Below are 24,981 nucleotides of genomic sequence, written 5' to 3'. Positions count from 1 at the left end.
TGAAAATATATAAAGTAGATCCTAAATTGATACAGTTCCTAAACATAGTAATGAAAAATTGGAAAACCACACTTAGTATCCAAACAAATTCAAATAATATCACATCACAGCCAATACAGATTAAGCGTGGAATATACCAAGGGGACTCATTAAGTCCTTTCTGGTTCTGCCTTGCCCTGAACCCACTATCCAACATGCTAAACAATACAAATTATGGATACAATATTACTGGAACATACCAACAAAAAATCACACATTTGCTATACATGGATGATCTAAAACTACTGGCAGCAACAAATCAACAACTAAACCAATTATTAAAGATAACAGAAGTATTCAGCAATGATATAAACATGGCTTTTGGAACAGACAAATGTAAGAAAAATAGCATAGTCAAGGGAAAACACACTAAACAGGAAGATTACATATTGGATAACCACATCGACTGCATAGAAGCGATGGAAAAAACAGATGCCTATAAATATCTAGGATACAGACAAAAAATAGGAATAGATAATACAAATATTAAAGAAGAACTAAAAGAAAAATATAGACAAAGACTAACAAAAACACTGAAAACAGAATTGACAGCAAGAAACAAGACAAAAGCTATAAATACTTATGCTATACCAATATTGACCTACTCATTTTGAATAGTGAAATGGAGTAACACAGACCTAGAAGCACTCAATACACTTACACAATCACAATGCCACAAATATAGAATCCATCACATACATTCAGCAACAGAAAGATTCACATTAAGCAGAAAGGAAGGAGGAAGGGGATTTATAGACATAAAAAACTTACATTACGGACAGGTAGACAATTTAAGAAAATTCTTTCTAGAACAAGCAGAAACTAGCAAAATACACAAAGCAATCACTCATATAAATACATCGCCTATACCTCTGCAATTTCATAACCACTTCTACAACCCTTTAGATCACATAAAATCAACAGATACGAAGAAAGTAAATTGGAAAAAGAAAACACTACATGGCAAGCACCCGTATCATCTAACACAGTCACACATCGATCAAGACGCATCTAACACATGGCTAACAAAAGGCAATATATACAGTGAGACGGAAGGATGCATGATTGCAATACAGGATCAAACAATAAACACCAGATATTACAGCAAGCATATTATTTAAGATCCCAATACCACAACAGATAAATGCAGACTTTGCAAACAACAAATGGAAACAGTAGATCACATAACAACTGGATGTACAATACTAGCAAATACAGAATACCCCAGAAGACATGACAATGTAGCAAAAATAATACATCAACAACTTGCCATACAACATAAACTAATAAAACAACATGTTCCCACTTACAAGTATGCACCACAAAATGTACTGGAGAATGATGAATACAAATTATACTGGAACAGAACCATTATAACAGATAAAACAACACCACATAACAAACCTGACATCATACTCACCAATAAAAAGAAGAAATCAACACAACTAATCGAAATATCCATACCCAATGCAACAAATATACAGAAGAAAACAGGAGAAAAAATTGAAATATACATCCAACTGGCTGAGGAAGTCAAGGACATGTGGCATCAGGATAAACTTTTCATTTTTAACCAGACCTAAGGTCTGAGAAAGGAAAGAAGATAATAATAATAATAATAATAATTTCACTGTTTGACATGTCACATTGTCTGCAATTAAAGACAAGCATTATTTATATGCAAAGAAATTTTATTTACATACTTCTTTCCCTCTGTCACCAGACATTGTAAGCCAAGTTTGTAGTAATTTGATAAATATTTTATGTTAATGGCTCTTAATCATGTATATATCAATATGAACTTCCCACAGTCGTTTTCATGTTGTCATATTATATGTCACTGAATGTTAATAAAAATTATGTAATTTTCATACAGGACAAGGAAAATGGTGTCGTGCTGTGTGCTCCTTCTGCTGAAAGTGACTTGTGCCAAGAAAACAGAAATAATGCAAAACATGTGACTAATTTTCACCAGAGTAATGTTGAAAGATGTGACAGTAATAATAAAAATGTTGGCAGTGAAGAGACATGCAAGATTGAAATGTCGCCACCATCAGAAATTTGCAGCATTCCTATCCCACTTTCAGAAACAGTTAAATTACATCCTTCTGACAAGACAAGTACAACAACTGAAAGTCTTAGTCAGAGTGAACAAAGTTTAGATTTTGATGCTGTGCGGGATACTACAGGGGCTCATAAACTGAAATCTAGAAAGCATGTCAATATCTGCACAGAGAGTGAGGACCAAGAGGAAGATGGGATCAATAATTTTGAGACTATGGCCCTTCGAGGTTCTGAGACATCAGAATCTGTAGCGGATCATTCAGCAGTGAGCAACAGCACTGATGGATGCCTTACAGTTACTGGAACCATTAAACGTGGCAAGAAGGCAGGTCAGTGTGTGGATATTAGACTGAATATGTCTCGTGAAGAGCTTGAGCATCTTGAAGCAAATATAACTGCAAAAAAATCCAGTTCCAGTTCAGCTTCAACTTGGTTATCATGTGGTATTAAGAGTGGTCCCCATATAATGCTAATAACTGTCCTTATTTTACCTCTTGTAAGTCTTGTGTCGGGTGCGTATTCATTTTACATTGGAACAATTACTTGGTACAACATTTTTACATATTATACTGAAGAAAAGCCTACATTCTGTAGGGTACTTGTCTCTCCCATTCTCATTTTATTGTATCCTTTTCTTATAGTTATTTTTACTCTTGGTCTTGGCATTTATGCAGGTTTTGTTCAGCTGTCATGGTTTTATGACAGCTGGTATAAGGAAATAACAGATCTAGAGAAAGGGTTTTATGGCTGGTTGTGTGCTGTACTGAGGCACGAGGAATGCTCTCCATATGAAGTTGTAATCTTAACAGACATCCAGGGAACAGGCAGAGTGGAACCTATTGAAAGATCATCATCTGGAGATCTATCAGGTTAAGGACAGACTTTATAATCTTCAATATGTTTGACTGTATATAAAAATTTATCTGGTTTAAATTACATCATGTGAGCTGGATATGAAAAAGCATGCATGTGATAAATGACTACCTTGTACAAAATGTGTATGTAATACTTCAAAATAGTTTCAGACTGGGGCAAAGGACCTTTTAAAGTAACCAGAAATTATGACTGAACACTGCCAGAAACTAATATTTGTCGAACATAATTAATTGTACAAAATGTGAAAACAGTAGGAAAGCAAGCCTGACCCATCTGGTATTCAACAATGAGCTTCATGTATTAATGTAAAAGTAAGAGTCTGTATATGGATCTTTCATGTTTATATGATTGCAAGAGAAGTTTTATGTAGTTTTCTAAATCCTCAGTTAGAAAATTACATATTAAGGCTGCTGTGCCCCAACTCCAAAAGTCTGCTGCATCCCAACTCCGAAAGTCTGCTGTGCCCCAACTCCAAATAATAATAATATTTTAGTGAAAATTAGGTAATTTCTTTCACTGTGCTACACAAAACCCATTTTGCTTTTCGCTAAAAGAAGAACATGTCTTGTTTTTTATGCTGTAGTCACACAAAGAAAGTAGTTAAAACATATTATTACGATACATTTCTGTAATATTTCTGAAAACTTCCTCTTCGAAAACATATCATGTTTTTCTTTCTTAAATTTTCTTCGTGATCTTTGATCTTTATTGTAATTCTCATAAGCAAAAACATATCACAGGATATTGTTTATGGGATAGCATTGATTTGTTTTGTTTTTTGTTTTTTTTTTTACTGTTCTTTTATGAGACTGCTTATGTCCTGTGTAATAACTGGTGCTCAGTGACAAATTTATATTCTCTTGACATAATACTTTCAAGGATATGACTCAATAGTGTGTGTTATGGTGAGTTCAGCAGAATATGAAATTGTTTGTAAATAGAATATTAAATTGTTTGTAAATTGTGTGTAATTGACACTTCAAATATGTCATGGGATTGTAATACACATTTTCACATACAGATATGCATATGCCATGAGTACTACCAGTTGTGATGTTACGTATGCAGTAGTTTTTAAAAAAAAGCAGGCTTGAGAGATGAGCATGCATTTCATAGAATGTAACCATTAAGCTTTGGATGGAGCACCATGGTTTAAATAACTTTCTAGAGCTGTTACATGATGTGTGTTTCTTATGCTGAATGTGATGCATTTTGGAGGTGAGCTCCAGCATTTTTACAAACTTGATATAAATAATTAAGACTTGGTACTGGGTTGATATTTTTACCACTAAATAATAATACAAGTGAAACATCTTCAGAACAAGATTGCATGAAATGTTAAGTAAGAATGAGACTGAATAATTTCATAATACAGTTTATTAAAAATACTCATATTTGTAACAAAATGCTGATTTCTATACTTTCTCTTTTTCATGTCTGAATGTTTTATAACTCATATAGTAGCAGATATGGCACCATATTTTATATATCAGTTCTTTATATAATAAGTGGAATGATGTTTTGTAAATAAACATTTTGATAGATGTTTTTACTGTCAAATTGATAAGTGTTGCCAAAAAATTGTAATACTTCAAATCAAATTTTATACTTTATTGATAAGTCCAAGGCTTAGTCATTTATTAAAGCATAATTAATAACCATTTGGCATTTTACTTACATGAACTGAACTGTACTGACAACAATAAAATGTATGGTAGTTACAACAGAAATGAGTCTGTCATTTCACATCTGATTTCATTCGGTATTACATAGCTTTTGCCTTCTTGACTACATCTATAAGGTGGTGACAAGAAAGAAAATCTCTTCTGATCTTTGGGTACTTGTCATCTTGACCTTTAATGTATATACCAAAATAACTTGCAGCAGTTCAGTTTAAAACTGATGAAAAAAATCAAACTTTCCACTAATATAAATGTAAAACAACTTTAAAATGAATAGTGAAGAGACTAAAATACTACAGCAGTACATGTGGCTGAATGATCACTAAATTAGAACAAGATGAACCAGCCAGTCTGAAATCTCCAACCTAAAGTTTTAGCCTGGATTCCAGACAATATAACTTTGTGAAATCCTAAAAGAAGCTGTTGTATCTTCTTTGGATTACATAATAGTTTAGTTGGTGAGAACTGGCACAGTACAGATTCAAGTGAGTCCTGTGTAACCTCCTTCAGCGCTAAGATGTTCTGATGTGATGTAAGTTACGCATATGCCAGCCTGATATATTTAATGAAGCAGGTCATTGATAGCGTAAATGCAAAAGAAGGGTCCAATCATAGAGCACTGTAAAAAACCATTACAAATTCCTGTTAAAGAAGAGTGTTTATTTTTGACTGCAACAAACTGTAAGTAATTACTGATAATGCAGATCTATGCAACTGGGCTGGTCACTGATAGCAATAATGCTGAAGAAAGATATAAGGACAGAGCCTTGGGGAAAACCACTACTCATTTCTATTACAGAAGAGTGTTTCTTTTTAACTGAGATAAACTAAGTAATTACTGCTAATGCAGAACTACATTACATAATAAAATGCCAGCCATTCAATTAGGATGTCAAAGGGAACGTATTAACATGCCTTCTATAGTTCACATAACATACACTGAAGAGCCAAAGAAACGGCTACACCTGCCTAATATCATGTAGGGCTCCTGCGAGCGTGCAGAAGTGCTGCAACACAACATGGTGTGGACTCGACTAATCTCTGAAGTAGTGATGGAAGGAACTGACACCATGAATCATGCAGAGCTGTCCATAAATCTGTGAGAGTATGAACAGCACGTTGCAAGGCATCCCAGATATGCTCAATAATACTCATGTCTGGGGATTTTTGTGGCCAGCATAAGTGTTTAAACTCTGAAGAGTGTTCCTGGAGCCAGTCTGTACCAATTCTGGATGTGTGGAGTGTCACACTGTCCTTCTGGAATTGCCCAAGTCCGCCGGAATGTACAATGGACATGCATGAATGCAGGTGATGCTTATGTATGTGTCACCTGTCAGAGTCGTATCTAGACGTATCAGGGGTCCCATATCACTTCAACTGCACATGCCCCACACCATTACAGAGCATCTGTCAGTTTGAACAGTCTGCTTCTAACATGCAGGGTCCATGGGTTCATGAGGTTGTCTCCATACCCGTAAACGTTCATCCGGTCGATACAATTTGAAATGAGACTCGCCGAACCACGCAACGTGATTCCAGTCATCAACAGTCCAAGGTCAGTGTTGATGGGCCCAGGCAAGGTGTAAAGCATTGTGTTGTGCAGTCGTGAGGGTACACAAGTGGGCCTTTGGCTCCAAAGCCCACATCGATTAAGTTTCATTGAATGGTTCCCATGCAGACCCTTGTTAATGGGTTGGGCTGTTTGAGGGAAGAGACCAAACTACGAGGTCATTGGTCTCACCTTGTTAATGGCCCACTTCCAAAATCTGCACCAGTTTGCAGAAGTATTGCTCTTTTGTTATGTTGAACAATTCACTTCAGTCATCATTGGTCCCATTCTTGCAGGATCTTTTTCTGGCCGCAGCGATGTCGCAGATTTGATGTTGTACCAGATTCCTGATATTCTAGGTACATTCGTAAAATGGTGGTACAGGAATATCCCCACTTCATCACTATCTTGGAGATGCTGTGTCCCATCACTCGTGCACTGACTGTAACACCATGTTCAGATTCACTTAAATCCTGATAACCTGCCATTATAGCAGCAGTAACCAATCATATACAGGCATTGCTGACCACAGTACCATATTCTGCCTGTTTACATACCTCTCTATTTGAATATGCACCCCTGGTACCAGTTTCTTTGGCACTTCAGTGTGTGTGATACCATATTCTTATTTTCAAAGGCTGCTAATGTCTGATCAAAGTGCCTGTCTAATTAATTTCTTTCCTTTGGGGTGGCCTACGTTATCTTAGCAACTCTTGAGCTAATGAAATGCACTAAAGGATACAATTTCATGTCTAATACAATTCTTCTAGTGTTTCACCAGTAAAACCCTCACACTCTTATTATTTAAAAAAATCAATCACCCATTTATAAAACAGCTTCAAAGTCTGATTAGTATGCAAATGAGTTAATGTTTTAAATATTTTCCATTAAGCACGTAAGTGAGAACAACTTCAATGAATGTTTGAAGTTATGTTTAACATTTCTTGGCAGTTGTTAAGTGGTCTCATTCTCAAGTATTGGATGAATATAGTCAGGTAATTTGTGCAGCATGATTAATGCTGCCTCAAGACATACGATACAAACAGTGTATAACAATAGTACTTATCTTACTGTATTACACATTTAACATAGATTACACTAGTGAGTAGATTATTCCAGCATTTTAAATTCAGTCAATAATTATACAAAATACTGAAAATCAAATTTCTATTGCCCCTGGAAGCCATTAGACAGGCAACCTGCAACTGGGAGTGCACCATGAACTGGGTTAGCCCCTTTACTAATACTTGTGGGTTAACGAGTATTTGCGCTAAACACACAAAATTCTATAGAATATCCAGAATGTCCTCCAGATATAAAAAAGGAAGAGAGGTTTCATCTTTTTTTGGTTATCAAGCTGAACCATGCGCAACCTGTCCTCTTACCCCTCCTCCCTCACACACATGCAGACATACTGAGTGCATGCATTTTTTTTACTTGGTTGGTATTAGGCACATACAAAGTGCCTTGGAGAGAGTAGTAGTAGTATTACCAGTTGAAGGAATGAAATGCAGAAGGAGTGAAAGATTAAATTTTCATGTGATCAAAGTTGAAATCTCAGTTGTTTATGTAGCATGACAGAATAAAAAAATTAATTAGCCAACACTTAGGATAGACAATTGGTCCTCTTGCTATCTACTGTTGAGTTTCAGTGTTATTCTTAAAAGTATAGAGAAAAAGAAATTATATGATGATAAAAAAATGTGGATCTATACTGAAATGAGGACGCGAAGTTGCCATTATATTTAAATTTGCCTTATTGTCCTGTTCTGAGGTACAGGCACTGCGACTGTTCATATTATGATGTTCACAGAAGTAGACAGTTGGTGACTGTGCATATGTGAAAAGGTATATATTGATACTGGTCACTAAGCTCGTGAAAACAATTAATCTAGAATTACGTATGAAAGTTTCGTGATGGTTGGGTCTGCAGTGAAATACATGTCTTGAAAGGACATTGCAAGTAAGGTTCCAGTATCACTGCTTAAAACATTTATTGGTTATTATGATAGCTGTTTTGGAAGAGTTCCACTTTCAAGTACATCTACATTGTCCTGATGTATATATAACACCTGGTGTGACTGTATCTGGCAACTGTACCGTTTACATTTCACATGAAATTCACATCGATTTTGTTCTATTTTATACTGTGTGCCACATTATTTTTGTGCTAGGCACAAAAACTGTACAGAATATCCAGAACGTTCTCCAGATATAAAGAAGGAAGAGGTGTTTCATCTTTTTGGTTATCAAGCTGAACAAGACAATGAACGCATGCATATTTTTTCCCCCTTGGTTATTATTAGGTACACGAAAAGTGCCTTGGAGAGACTGTCACCATGTAAATATAAATTATCTATGGTGTGAACTGTCTAACCATAACACACTGTTACTATGTAAAAATAAAACATCTTTGGTGTGAACTGCCGAAAATTACAGGATATATCTACAATATTACATCAAAATAGTACACCACACTGTATGAAACAGTACAAAATCAATGTGAAATCATTATTTTAGAATTTCACGTGAAATAAATCAGAACGGTGACCAGATACTGTCACACCAGATGTTATATACACTGAAGAGCCAAAGAAACTGGTACACCTGGCTAATATCATGTAGGGTCCCCACAAGCACGCAGACGTGCCGCAACGTTTTGTGGCATGGACTTGGTTAATGTCTGAAGTAGTGCTGGAGGTAACTGACAGCATGAATCCTGCAGGGCTGTCCATTAATCTGTAAGAGTATGAGGGGATGGAGATCTCTTCTGAACAGCAAGTTGCAAGGCATCACAGATATGCTCAATAATACTCAAGTCTGGAGAGGTCTGGTGGCCAGCGGAAGTGTTTAAACTCGGGATAGTGTTCCTGGAGCCAGTCTGAAGCAATTCTGGATGTGTGCGGTGTCGCACTGTCTTGCTCAAGTCCATCGGAATGCACAATGGACATGAATGGATGCAGGTGAGCAGACAGGATGCTTACATATGTGTCACCTGTCAGAGTTGTATCTAGATGTATCAGGGGTCCCATATAACTCCACCTACACATGCCCCACACCACTACGAAGTCTCCACCAGCTTGAACAGTTCCCTGCTTACATGCAGGGTCCATGGATTGATGAGGTTGTCTCCATACCCAAACACATCCATCCACTCAGTACAATTTGAAATGAGACTTGTCTAACCAGGCAACATGATTCAAGTCATCAACAGTCCAATGTTGGTGTTGACATGCCCAGGTGAGGTGTAAAACTTTGTGTTGTGCCGTCACGAAGGGTACACAAGTGGACCTTCGGCTCTGAAGCCCATATTGATGATGTTTCGTTGAACGGTTCACACGCTGACACTTGTTGATAGTCCACCTTTGAAATCTGTAGCAATTTGTGGAACGGATGCACTTCTGCCATGTTGAATGATTCAAGTGAGTTGTCATTCTTGCAGAATCCATTTCTAGCTGCAGAGATTCCTAATATTCACGGTACACTGGTGAAATTGTCATATGGGAAAATCTCCACTTCATCGCTTCCTTGGATATGCTCTGTCCCATCACTGGTGCACTGACTAAAACACCACATTCAAACTCACTTAAATCTTGATCTGCCATTGTAGCAGCTGCAACCGATCTAGCAACTGGCCAGACACTTATTGTCTTATATAGGCATTGCCGACTGCAGCACTGAATTCTGCCTGTTTACATCTCTCTGTATTTGAATATGCATGCCTATTCCAATTTCTTTGGCACTTCAGTGTATTTATCAGGAGAACATAGATGTACTTGAAAATGGAAATCTTCCTAAACAGCTGTCATAATAATCAATAAAGGTTTTAGCAGTGTTACTCAAACCTTACTTACATGTGAAAGTCTTTCATTTTTATTGTACGAGTGCCAAGCTTTACCTTAAAAAGCACAGTAGAAAGTACTGAATACCTGCTGTTGTGGCAGGTATTGCACCTAAAGCAAGGAAAAAAGTGTTGGTTCTAGAGAAGCGTGCAATAAGAATATAGTGGAAAGTTGACTATCAAACAGCTTGCAGAAGCCTCTTCATGGACACAGGATTCTTACACTCACAGGGCAGAACATGTAGTCCCTAATGGCATTTGTGGTTAATACCAAGAGTAAATTTAGGATGAATTCGGCAATTCAAAACCACAAATAATGTTTGTATACTCGATTAATCCTTCTCCAGGATTGAGAATTGAGTTTTTTTTTATTCTGTTGCAAAAGTCTACAAGAAGTTACCAGTGGATATCAGGCAGCAAATTGAACACCCCAAATATTTAAAAAACAAAGTAAAAGAAAACCTCATTCTCACTCTTTCTACACTTTATCAGAATACAGTACTTGGACATGTGTATGTAAATTCTGCTAAACTCTGACACTTGTGCTCATGTAAAGTTACATAAATGCTTTGTTTGAAGTATTAGAAAATAACAGCAGCTGAGTAGTATAGCAGGAGAAGAAATGCCCCCTTTTTTTTAAGCAGTAGTTTTCCCCCCCCCCCCCCCCCCTAACATACATCACCATTAGTCAGTTTACTCATTGCTAAGTGTGATAACCTCATTTCTTCATTCACTTAATAAGTAACTGAATTTCCAATTAGATGCCTCCACAACAGCTATTTTCAATGCTTCTTAATATCATGTGAGGACGACGGCTTGTAACCTCCTTTGCTTCATCCAACCAACTACTTGCTGCTCTTCGTCATTGTCTCCTGACTTCAATTTTGCCTTACACATGATCTCATTGGAATTTACTAACTCCCCCTCCACCCTTCCTTCTCAGATTTTCATATTGTGTGTGTTTGCATTTCAACTTGGGAGAAATATTTATTCAGCATCGAAGATGATGCAATGCAGAAAATCGGCACGCAGCAACATTTCAATTGCAACACTGGCACATAAACTGTAGTCTGCAGACTTTATAGCTTGTAATAGGTAGGCAAACAACACCGGCCGACTTAATCTTTTATTTGATGTCTTATTTATAATTGTGATCTGAATGCAATAAATGATGCAAAGCCTTAAAACTGTGACATTCATTTTGAAACACCCAGTATTTCCCTTTTTACCAGATAGAAGGGCTACTTCTCATTCCATTCCCGTTTGGAGAGCAGGAAGAATGGTTACTTAAACAACTTTGTGCCAGGTCTACTTAATCTAATCCTATATTCACAATCCCTCTTGGATAGCATTTACGGTATAATCCTACGGTCATAATTTAAAACTCTCTCTTGAAACTTCGTAAGTAATTTCAGAATAGTCTGCATCTATCTTAAAGTATCTGACAGTTCAGCACCTCAGTGATACTCTCCCGTGGGTCAGATAAACCTTCACATATTTGTGCTACATTTAGTAGCCCTTTTTAGTCCTATATGGTATGGGTCCCATACACTTGGGAAATATTCTGCAATGAGTCAAATTATTGTTTTGTAAGCAGTTTCATTCGCAGAATAGTATTTTATCAATGAACCAAAGTCTGTACTTGCTTTTATCTGTGACCGAGCCTATGCGATTGTTCCAATTCATATCCCTACAAATTGTTACACCTGCGTGACTTACCAGACTCCAGTTGTCTCTCACTGAAGCTGTAGTCATAGGATACTATGTATTTTGTGAACTGCACAATTTTACATTCCTGAACTCTTAAAGTAAGTTGACAGCTTTGAAATATCACAATTCAACTGAATATTGCTGCAGTTTTTATTTTATTTACTTTTTTTTCCAGACAGAATCATCTGCAAAATGTCTGAAGTTGCTACTAATACTGTCTGCAAGGTCATTAATATACTAGATGAACAGCATGGGTACCAAAACACTGCCCTGAGTCATACCTGACTTCTACATTTGCCGACAATTCTTCATCCAAGATAACAAGCTCTATCTTCCTTATAAAGAAATCCTCAGTCCAGTCGAAAATTTTGCTTGACAAGCCATACAAACCTGCTCTTGATAATATGAGTAGGTGTGGTATTGAGTCAAATGCTTTCCAGAACTCAAAAAATACTGCATATACTTTACTTCCTTCATCCTAGGCTGCCAGGTTGTCATGTGAGAAAAGCATGAGTTGGGTTATACAGATGATGTTTTCAGAATCTGTGCTTGTCGTGAAAGGTCATTCTGTTTGAGGTCACTCATTGTTTGAAATCAGAATATATTCCAAGATTCTTTAACAAAGGTATATCAAGGATGCTGGATGGTTGTTTTTGAACTACTTCTGCTATCCTTGTACATGGGTGTGATCTATGCTTTCTTCCAAGTATTGGGTGTGGTTTTTGTTCGGTGGATCTACAGTATATTGTGGTTAAAAGAGAAGCTAACACTGTTGCGAATTTGGTATAGAATCTCACTTGGATTTTATCGGACCTTGGTTCAGTTGTTTTTCAAGACCACTGAAACTAATATCAGTATCACTGACCTCTACAATAATTAAACTGGGGAAATACCCCTGAATTTTCCTCTGACAATCGAAATGAGATGTTTTAATAGAGTGTTTATTTGTGTTGCTGTGCTCTATCAATTACGAAATTATTGACTTAAAACATGCTCATGCCAGATGATTGGGTATGGCACTTATGGCTACATATAGGCAGTCACTTTCACTCAGCATCATGTGTACAAAGAGAAGGAAATTTAAAATGTAAGAAGACTGGCACAAGTGCCATGGAATGCCCACTGTTGCAGTGACATGCAGACTATAGATGTTGATGTATGGAGTTGAGTGTTGAAAGTACATGGGCATATATATTTCTTTTACCTCTGGAGGTAGCGAGTGACAATTCAGTCTCTGCTTGACTTGCTAACTTTCAACATGAGAGAAGTTATGTGCTTTAAGCAAAAAATATGTTCTATGGTTCACTCGACTTGGGGCAGAAGTACAATACTTTGTCCATAAACTGAGAAAGTGTTAAACATACTGACAGGGTCGTGAATCATGCTTGGATAGCTCAGTCAGTAGAAATTTGCCTATGACAGGCAGAGGTCCAAAGTGTGAGTCTCATCCTGGCACATGGTTTTAATCTGCCAGAAAGTTTCAGAATGACAGAAGACACAAATTTTCTAGTATTTTAAATATGATCAGATAATTACCCAAAACTTCTAAGAATTTTTGTACAAGAGCTGTTTGGGTCAAATAATTACCTGTCTCAGAACAAGCGATTATTGTTTTTCAACAAAAACATTGTGAAACAATGCAAGTTATTTTCAGTGCTCCATTTAACTGATCATGATTGGAATTCATTCCTGATGTTCATAGTCTGTTATCCCTAAACTTTTTAAGAACGAGCACACTTTCAGAGATTATCTTTAGCAGTTCAAACTTGATGTTTCTATTTTTTTGCGAGTTTATCAGAGATTTATGTGGTGTCCATATTGCTACACTTAGCTATGTGAATGATATTAATACATTTATGACAAAATCCATTTCAAGACATCTTACTTAGGATTGCATCCATATTTTTTCATTCATTTAGAAATGCCAAATACACTTGTGTGCTAGAAACAACATTACATTTTTTTTTTAAATTCCCTTAGACATGTGGACACTACTTAGTTTCTAAACTTTCAAGTTACTATTTAATGACAAGCCCAGAGATGGATTGTTTGTAATGTGAAATGGTAATATATGAACGGGCTGATGATAATGTAAGAGACATCTACAGTGTCATATCCAATAAAATCGAGGAATAGACCACAGGTGATTGACAATTAGTTGGAAACTGATGGAATCTAAAGCAAAAGGTGATGAATAAAATATGTTGTAGCAGTACACATGTGCTGTCACAACTGATATATTTGCTGCCTTGTGAAAGAGATTATGTTTGTGGTATTTTTACTCAATGACAGCCTGCAATTTTCTACTGTCACCAAAGGTAGCTTTCAGAGAAAGAAAGAAAACTTCGACAAATTCTGACAATGCTAATTCAGCTACCTACATCCATTTTACTTGTTATACAGCAGATCAATACTCCTGATGAAGTACTGTTGTGTAAACAATTTCACCAACATGTGACACTATTCATTGTAAAATTAAGTGAATCATCTACTTTCATTTTGATGTTGTACTGGTTCTTGTTTTCCTTTTCAATTAATTATTGGCACAATTTTGCTGTCTTTGTCTTCTATACTCACCAGAACAATTTATGGATGTCATTCTTGAGTTAATAACTATTATCACTCACTTATTCACCTACCCAAAGCATAGCTGATAACCAGACCTTGCAGCAAATATCTAGTTTGATCCTGTCTACTGAGAACACTAGTAAAAGATGAATGCAGAAAAAAGTCTGCCTACTTTTGAACTATCGCCTGAAATGTAATTTCCTTTTTACGTGAGGCTTGTCATATACTGATACACTATTTATAATCATTTTCTCAACCTGGTGTCTTTCAGTGTTAAAATAGTGACTACCTCCAGGGTCTAACAGTATTACAGCCTACCGAGACAGGGCCTGGGTTCAATTCTCAGTGACCATGTCATACTTTTCTGTGGCAGACACATTTGGTATTGTGATCACTCAGCCTCTTGGAACAAACATTAAGCTGTTTCAAGAAACAGAATGTGACACAGCTTACATGGTATTACAATGAAAGGCTTGCACCACAATGGGAGCAATTCAACTTCAACGTTTTTTTGCAGGAGCAGGCCCAATCTCTTACACAGAAGACCATGTTGTGTCTGTGTGTCAGGAAAAATCGTGACTCTTATTTTTCAATAAACATGCCAAATGTTTGTATCCAAATTATGTACTTTATTTTAAATGTTATTGTTAAACCCAGCAGAAGTCAAATGCAGAACCTTCTAACCAATGATAACAAGCCAGTAAAGAGAAATGGTGATGCTAACTATGTAGTGAACAAATGAACTACATAAGCTGAAATGCATGAGAGCAGCAGCAGTGCCACCAGTGTGAATAAAAGTATCTGTGATGCATTATTTATCTTGTGAAAGAAACACTTTTTTATTTCCATGCTAATAAAAGTATGTGTAGAGTTCAATAAAACATGAACCTGAAGCTGTTCCTGACTGTTCAATAAAAAGTATGCAAGCACTTAGATTGTCTCATTAAGGACGGATCATTGAGAGAGAACACATTTAAGAAATAAAAATGAAGAAATTATTTTAAATTTAGGCCAATTAATCTGTATAATGAATTGTCGCTATCAAGTGTGTGACACAATGCTGCAGACTATCCCCATGTTATTCAGTTGGAAATACGGAAGCGTCCGATCCCGCCTGTCTGCTTTGACCCACGACGTCACAAATAGGGTGGAAATGACATAAACCACGATTCCAATATGGCGCATATAAAGTCGTTACGCACACATTATGAGGACAAAAGTGTGTGTGTGTGTGTGTGTGTGTGTGTGTGTGTGTGTGTGTGTGTGTGTGTGTGTGTGTGGTCGCACGCACGCACGCACGCACACACACACCCCAAAAGGCTAATGACACTAACGGACAAGCGCGGGAAATAGGGGGTTTTTGGGTGGAGAAAAACTAAATATAAACCAATTTAGAAACCCACCCCCGTACACAACCACACAAAATGACGAAAAAACCGACATCACTAAACTCCCCAAATACCACTAAACACAATAACATCTGGAATCTGACACTTCCCTTGACCTATATAGCTCAACAGCAGCTCCCGATCTCATAAATTGGGATCGAACACTTCCCTTGACCTGTTATCCTTACGACATCTCCACATACAGTTGTCCCTGGTCCGAGACGCCGGAACTTTAAGTAAGCTTCATTTCTTCACGACATACTGAACACTTCACGACTTCATCCAAAAATCCGAATGGTTGAAGAAATTTTATTAGAGACAACACACTGTCCCCTATCATAGCCGACAACCGAAAACTGTTGACCCTTTCAGTCATATCCATACCTACCAAAGACATAAAAAAAGCAGTTTACCAAAATTCACACACGCCGCCACACTCACAAAGCCGACGGGTGGGATCGGACGCTTCGGTTGACCCATTCAGTTTGTACACAGAGCAAGCAGTATAGGAAACCAAGGAGAAATTTGGAAAAGGAATTAAAATTTCAGGATGAATAAAAGCTTTTAATTTTCCTGTGAGAATTATATCCCATTCTTTAAAGTCTTGGAAAGGCAGTTGAAGGGAATTGATAGTTTCCTGAAAAGATGTTGTAAGATGGACAAGAAGATAGATAAAACGTGGGTAACAAACAGTCACATCAGGTGATACCAAGGAACTAATTCACTGTGAGTAGTGGCTGAGTTTTTCTATTTCACCAGCAAAATAACAGTAAAAAATAAAGAAAATATAAAATGCAGGCCAATAGCAAGAAAATATTTCAGAAAAGGAGAAATATGTTAATATCTACCACAAATTTGCCTTTTCTGATACTTTTTGTCTGCAACATTGCATCAAATGGAAAATGGGCAATAAACAGTACAGACAAGAAGAGAACAGAAGCTTTAGCAATGCTTTGCTACAAAAGTGTGCTTGAGATTAGATGAGCAGATCGGATAACTAATAAAGAAGTACTGAATCGAGTTGGGGAGAATGGAATTTAACTTGACTGATAGGACCCACCCTGAGCCATCAAGGAATAGTTAATTTGAGGCTCGAGAGATTTGTAGAGAGATAACAATTTAGACAGAGACCATGGCTTAAGTTCAAGTGGATGAGGACAGGATAGACAAGCGTGGAGAGCTGTATCAAATCGGACTTTGCACTGTTGATGTCAGCAGCAGCAGCTTCGTAGGAAATAAATGTGGATACATTGTTCCAATGTGTGGATTTAGTGTTTGCAACCGTCAAGACTCAAATGCTGCACAAGTCACCAACCGATAGATAGATGGTGAATTGGTCATGATGATCCCATGTGTTTAGACTTCAGAGCACTCAGGCCTGAACAGGGATTACTGTACCACACCTTATTACAGGACTTTGTCTATCTAGACAATAATGTGGACCTCTGAAGTCCATCTGCGTCTATTCCTTTTTTTAGTACCAAAGATAGTCAGAAATTTAAGAACAAAAGATAGGTTAGTGGAGATGGAAGTGGACTTACTTAAGAACAAATAGAGCAGAAACAAAATATTTAAAAACAAGCCGAACATTTTACTACAGAGAAATCAAACATGAAGGTTATACAGGTTCAGGCTTTACTTTAAAAAGAAAATTAAACTATAGCAATCACAATACTGCTCATTCTTTAAGGTTCTTTAAATTTGGCCAAATGTTCTAAAACTTGCATTTAAAACATGAATAATAAAGGAGGAAAGCAAAAATACACTGAAGGGGGAAATTGTAACACCAAGGGGCTGTGCGATGTAAATAAAAGTTGGCAAGTGTGTTTCCACATCTGAAAGATGATTTCCATTCAAATTATGCTCCAGAACGGAAATAGTAGCACCACTATGAGGATGCAAACCAGGTTTGATGCTTTAAATAAACATTGTGATTGTTGTGGATGTTAGTTACCTTTGAGATTGGACGTTGTGAGTTGATGATGGTCCAGAATGCCTTTAAGGCAACATAGACGTCATTATCAACACCTCACTGAGGTCGTGTATAGCTTGATGTTCCTTCTGCGACATTGCAGAAAGACTTGGCAGGAATGTAGCCACTGTACATGATTCCTAGCAACAATGGTCACAAGAAGACCGGGCTCTGGACGATAATGTGGCACTACCGATAGGGAAGACCACTGTGTCCAGCATAAGGCTCTTGTCACATCACAATGCATCTCCAGTAGCAATCTGATTAGTAGTTGGCACCATAGTGATACAACAAACTGTTATAAATCAGTTACTTCAAGGACAGCTCAGAGTCTGATGCTCTGTAGGGTGCATTCCACTGACCTCAAACCATTGCCATTTGTGACTTCAGTGGTGTCAAGCGAGAGCTGACTGGAGGGCATGGTGGAGGCCTGTTGTGTTTTCTGATGAAAGATGGATCTGCCTGGTATCAATGATGGCCATGTTAGGAAGAGGCCAGCTGAGGACCTGCAATCAACCTGTCTTTATGCTAGACACTGGACCTAAACCTGGAGTTATGGTCTGGGGTGCAATTTTGTATGACAACAGGAGTACTCTTGTGGGTATCCCACTCACACTGACTGCAAATACGTATGTCATTCAGGAACAGCATTTGAGGGGATGTTTTCCAACACGATAACCCTCTCCCACATACCGCTGCTGTAACCTAACATGGTCTACAGTGTGTCGACATGGCTTGGCCTGCTCAGTCACCAAATCTATCTCCAATCAAGCACATACGGACATCATCCGATGACAACCCCAGCATCATCCACAAACACATTAAACATCCTTGTATTGACCAACCAAGCACTATGGACATGAACACCAGCCCACAAAGTGACATCCAGCACCTGTACAAAACAAAGCATGCATATTTGTATTCCGCAATCTGGTGGTTACACCAGTTATTAACATACCAGTGTTTCACATTTACCATGGCTTATCTCATACTTACATCAACCTGTGATCTAGCAATATTAATCGTTTAAATATGTTACTTAGATAAATGTATTCCCCAAAATTTCATTACTGTACATTAATTATTTTTTTGTGTTGTGATTTTTTCCAACAGTGCAATTATACTGGGATATGAGGCTGTCTGATCACTTACATAAAATATAGATGAGCCAATTACCCTAATAACACAGAAACTTCTCACTAAAATGATAGGGAACAAATTAGATATTTCACACAACCTTAAAAATCACACCACACTCCTCTCATTGTCAGTTAAAATAGATGGCAAATATGTAGTAAACCAACTATTGCCCACTAGTTTAAATATAAAACACAATCAACCAAAGTGTGACACATTGGGATCTGAATAGCACAAGCATTACACATGGGAAAGTCATCTCACTGAAGCAGGAAGCCACGCATCATAGGGCTGTGTCTACTCAAAGGTGAGTGAGACAAACCTCATCTCATATGGAAGGAGGTAAGCCATGGCTGATTCTTTGACTTTACTACGGGCAGTTTATTGTCTGCCACTTTAAGCCACCCATCTTCCAATCCACGGATTGTTAATAGCACATAGGGGGGTGTGTGTGTGTGTGTGTGTGTGTGTGTGTGTGTGTGTGTGTGTGTGTGTGTGTGTGTGTGTGTGTGTGTGAGTGAGTGAGAGAGAGAGAGAGATATGCTTATTTATGTTGTAAGGCATCACAGTGTAAAAACAGATGCAGGTGTGCAGCCTCTCCTGCACCACATCAAAGAATCTAAAATTACTCTGGACCTTGCGATAACCAAGGCGGCAGTCAGTTCCAGATTTGAATTTCTGCTTTCCCTACAGCATGTGACTCCAGCTGAGCCTTCACGTGGACCCCAGATCGCCTTGTTGCTCATGGAAAATTTGAGGAAAGGTGTTCCATAGCTGGACAAGAAACAGCATGGTATACTAGTGAACTTGAAAAAGCGAGGAACTTATATGTTTGGCGCACCATGAGGACTTGACACAATAGGGTCAGTGTCATTTTGCGAGCCTCAGCACAGAGACTGGGTATGAAGCTGGCCAGCCTGGTACCCTCATGGTGGATAGCATCAACAGTCTTCAGGTAAGGTCTCACTGATCTGTACATCCACAGTCTGCTTTCTGGGTCCTTGCCTTCAAGTTATTTAGGTGTAGTAACATGGTAACACCTGACCCCCCCCCCCCCCCCCACACACACACACACACACTGACACACACGCGTGCGCGCGCCTGCTGAAAATTTAAAACCTGTCTTTGCAGACCACTTCACAAACCTTTTAAGCTGTAACAAGTCATTGTAGCAGGGTTAGAAAAGGAACAACTGAAAAATCGTCCGCAAGTAAGCAGCATTATGTTGGATTCCATGTGTTATATTACTTATGGCTGTAGCAAAGAAGGTAACACTTCTCTTAATTAAAAAACTATTTGACAGCACATCACCACGTTCATGCCTAAAAAGGTGTTTACCACCAGCCCTGATGCAATCATTGCACAGGTTTTTACATTGGTATATTTAAATATTGGCATGAACGGCCACTGCCAAACAGTGGCCGAGAGCATAGTAGACCACCCTGTGGCACAGCATACAGCTGAACATAACCACACACTATTTAAATGGTTGCTTTACTGTCCAAACCATCTGGATCCTTCCCTCCACCACCAGCTTTTCTGAACTGCACTGATGGGTGTTATTCTTACAACACATTCTATGCTTCCCATAATTATCACAGCCTCAAACTACAATAACACACTGCCCCACACCCTCCATCCAACAGTTTCCACCCCTTCCATCCTGTAATCTTCTACCCATTCTCATCTCCAACCCCGTTTATTTGCAGCCCTCTGCCAATGCATCCACCCATCTTTCCCCGCCCCCTCCCCCACCTCCGCAATTTCCTGATGCTGTGCCTGTTGGCAATCTAGTCCGTTCACACTTCACCAGACTGCATTCATCTCTCTCCCCACCTGTACACCACTATACCTTCCCCTTCAAATGGCTGCATGCAACCTACGTGATGTTGCATTCTGGCCCGAAATGCTGGTGTTAGCAGTCTTGTAGGCATGAGGTATGCTTGTTTAGTGTGTGTGTGTGTGTGTGTGTGTGTGTGTGTGTGTGTGTGTGTGTGTGTTTGTACTGACGAAGGCTTTGGCCAAAAGCTTTATGTGAGTGTCTTCCATAGTCTTTCCTACACAGATAGTTGACACTTTTTTCAGTGCTGGGGCGCTTTGGGTCCTTCCCTTATTCGAAGAGAGGTATCAGTGTTACTTGTCCACCAGTTGGGAAGTTGTCCTGTCCACCATAACGAATTGAAACATTCCTCAACGACTTCCTTTGACTACATTTGCAAGTTTCGAGCATGCTACATTGGGTTTGGCTGCAATGGTGCAGTATCACGACCCTCAAGCAGTGCCAAGCCCTCCTCCCACATGGAGGAAGGGCAGGTGTAATACTCAAAGTTGTTCGAATCTTATTTCCAATTCAATCCTTATCCATGGTCAAATGACAATACTTCTTGTAAATATAAACAACATGTTTTCCAACCGAGTCACTCAATTCCAAACAACAATGCTCTTACATTGTGGTGGAATGTCTTTAGAATGATGTCACATGGCAACAAATCACACATGATGATAATGGGGAGGACCATTAGTGTGAAAGTAAAACAAAATTAAATAATGTTTCTTCAGTAAGACACTTCTGGTATGATAGAGGTTATCTGTAGGAGAAATTTTCCAAAAAAAGCAATTGTTAGTCATGGACACACTCATTGACAAGAAAATAAATGGAAAATGAAGTTGATTAGGAACAAATATCTATAATTTGTCACATAATACAGAAATCATGCAAAGTGTACCACTCTTAAACCATAACAGAAATTAAAGTGATGAAAAATTGGAATGATGCTACTTACAATACATAAAAACAGAAATAAACTCAGACCAACAGAGTAATAGAATCTATGTAGCTACAGGCAGATACACTAGACAGCATTAAGGAAAGAGTTCAGCATCTCAGAAAATGAAGATTATACTGAGATGAAGAGGACAACTTCTTCACAAAGACACTTACGACAAATGAGAAGAAAACTTCAAAAAGGCAGTTCATAAACAGAAAGAGTTGCAAGCGAAACAATATTGGTACACAATAGAAAACATGAATTAAACAAAACTGTTCAGAAATGTTTCCAAGAGGATGGAAGCAGGGACAACATACAATGAAAATTTAATGAGACAGACAATGGAAAATAAGAACAGCATGTAGAAAACATGAGAAATTTATAACAAGCCATTTGATGCACGATGAAAGTTTCTAGGATGGAGATACAAGAATGATACGGAAGTGTGCAGAAGATATACTACGATCAACGTGTCTTTTGACTAGACAGAGGATCATCTGATCAGATATCTGTGGTAAGACAAATGATGGAAAAGTTCTATGAATATGATATAAATCTGCGTTTCCTATTCATCGACTTCAAACAGGCCTTTGACAGCAAAAACTATACTGAGTATTGAAAGAAGTTGGTATATGCGCTAAACTCATAAGACTAATCAGAATGACAATGACACAGACAAGTGCAAAATTAAAGACCTTTCTTTAGTAGAACAAGTGAAAGCTTTGACTTTAACAAGGGCATGAAGCAAGGTGATAAGTCTCTCCACTGTGCTATTTACAATATAGCCCTGCATAGTGAGTAAATAAAGTCAACAAAATAGGCACCACATTTATGAGAGCTATCCGGATATGTGCATAGGCTGATGACATTGCTATAATAGAAAGAAATATCAATGCATTCCAAGAAATATGCTGGGCAGTTGATGCAGAATCGTTAATAACTGGCCTCATAGTAAATGAAAACACAACGAAATATATGGTAATGTCACAATTTGAGGCTAGAATAACCCCTAAAGACCTAAAAATCAATGGGAACTGCTTCAAAGGAGTGTCCTCTTTTAATTACTTGGGAGCCCTAATATCAAATGGTAACCGTATTGGAAGGGCTATAAGCGAAAGAAAATAAGCAGGAAACAGAGCTTACTCTGCAAATATGCAACTTTCCAGAAATAGTCTAGCTGCAACAAAAACAAAACTACTAATATATAAATCCCTAGTGCGCCCAGTTATCACATACAGGTCAGAAGCATGGATGTTGACAGAACATGATCAAAACACAAAGAGAGGAAGAAGGCTGTAGAACACATTACAATGCCAAATTACAAGTATTAATACATTAATCCAAGTTATGGACATAAAATTTGTGAAATCACAGAATTCCAAAGAAAATAATGAATGGTACTTTACATTCAGCTAGGTGAAAACGGAGACCATGAAGAAGATGGATTGACGATGACAATGTAATAGTGGATCTCTCCAGTATGGAAGTCCAGGGGTGGAAAAGTTTGGCAAACAACTGAGAAATGCGGAGGAAAATTGTTGAAGAAGACTAGGCTCAACAAGGGCTATAGCAGTACCAAAGAAGAAGATACAAGAACTTAGAAAAATATTTACAAAACATCTACACTATAATGCAATTTCCCAATATTGGAAAACAATGTATCTATTACAAAAATGGAAACAACAAATTAATCGCAGTGTTACATACCATTCTGCCTACTCACAATCAAATGATAACTTTTCAACCTAAGCTCCACCTCTGCAATAAACAGGATATTCTCTAGAACCATGACAAACCACATGGGATTTTATTCAAGCAAAGGAAAAAGCTGCCTGCAGAAATGGATATTGCACAACAAACCATTTACAACTTATAAATAAAATTATAGAATAGAATAATGAGGACGTATACTATCAGTATGTTTTTGTCCACAAGCAACAGATTTTGAGAAGATTTATCACTCATTTTCAACATGATATGTACTGATAATATTTGAGAAAAAACTGTAGACCTATTGAACTAATTGAACTCTAGCTGATGAGCCAGAATGTTATGAACAGCTACTTAATGTTGTGCTACTCAATCTCTGGAGTGCAATACAGGAGTGATTCTGTGACATGGATTTGACAAGTCCACGGTAGGTTTCCAGAGCTATGTGGCACCAAAATGTTATGCACACTTCATGCAATTCCCAAGAAATAGTGGTTTGTGGGTGTGGAACTGGTGCCTAATAGCATCCCAGATGAGTTCCATTGGGTTCAGATTGACGGAATTTGGTGACCAAGTCATCAATACAAGTTCATCATCATCCTCCGTAAACTGCTGTGCCAGGGTCTAATATCGATGATCTAATTCCCACTGCAATCAGAACCAGTAATATTGTTGAGTCAGCATGGGAACAGGTACGAACTGGCTGTTGCAGTGCCACGTGCTTGATAATGTGTGGTGAATAGTGTGCTCTGAAACACACGTCTGCTCTAGCATTGTACTCTGTCATCAGACCAGCACCCATTGTGCTTTACAGCAAGACCTGCATATTCTGTGATAAGGAGTGGATGCCCAACACCTTATCGCCTACTCATAGTTTCACCAGCCATCAACCATGTCCCTTATTGCTCAAGACAACAGTACACAAATAGCCTACCAGCTTTGCCGTTTCTGAGACTCATTACCTGTCACTTATTTCAGTGCATTTCCCCATTTGCAACCCATATTGTAATTAGAATAATTCTGTAGTCATCTCTGCTCCACTTACATGTTTTCCATATCGTGTCTAGTGCCCACAAGGTGGCCTTCATCTCATGGTGGTCAATGATCATGGAGGTGAGACACTGGTGGAAAGTAAAGTTGTGAGGAGGTGGCCATGAGTTGGACTTTGACAGCTCAGCCAGCATATCACTTGCCTGTGAAAGGCAAAGGTCCAAGTTTTGAATCCTAGTCTAGCATGCAGTTTTAGTCAGCCAGGAAGTTTCAGCAATCCTAATATTTCCATCACATCAGAGTATATTAGTATACTGACAAACACATACATAATGCTACAGTCTGCATTATGCATGATAAGGATAGTGAGAATTTTAGAATTTAAAGAGGTACAAAAAAGGGAAAAAAAGGTAATGTCACTGTTCTGTTTGCCTCTAGTCCACACAAACTTGTGCAGAGAATGAAAGAGCTTGTGTAAATGGCCTTAAAAATAATTATAACATGTTTAAAGAAATGTGTAATCAACACTAAAAAGAAAGTCACAAAACCAGTTAATGAACTTTTGTAAGAAAATTATAATGATAAAAAAAATATAGATATGTAGGCCTATATCAGAGGGTCAATGAATAAGATGGTGTTTGGGACATGCAACCAGGTGAATGGGTGGTAGATGTGCCAAAGCTGTTT

At 38.0% G+C, this 24,981-nt stretch overlaps 1 protein-coding gene across 1 annotated transcript in view; it reads left to right on the top strand.

Annotated features, from left to right (window-relative positions):
• Window positions 1-7,058, top strand: part of LOC126269112 (uncharacterized) — a 31,374-nt gene extending 24,316 nt beyond the window's left edge. Inside the window, exon 2 of the mRNA XM_049973967.1 lies at window positions 1,916-7,058. Coding sequence (XP_049829924.1) covers window positions 1,916-2,977 — 1,062 coding nt within the window. The 3' untranslated portion in view covers window positions 2,978-7,058. The remainder of the gene's footprint in view (window positions 1-1,915) is intronic.
• Window positions 7,059-24,981: the final 17,923 nt, after the last annotated feature.

Source organism: Schistocerca gregaria, chromosome 1 (assembly GCF_023897955.1).
Source record: "Schistocerca gregaria isolate iqSchGreg1 chromosome 1, iqSchGreg1.2, whole genome shotgun sequence".
Taxonomy (NCBI): domain Eukaryota; kingdom Metazoa; phylum Arthropoda; class Insecta; order Orthoptera; family Acrididae; genus Schistocerca; species Schistocerca gregaria.
Note: the sequence above shows the minus strand (reverse complement) of the source record. Positions and strands in the feature narration are given on the sequence as shown.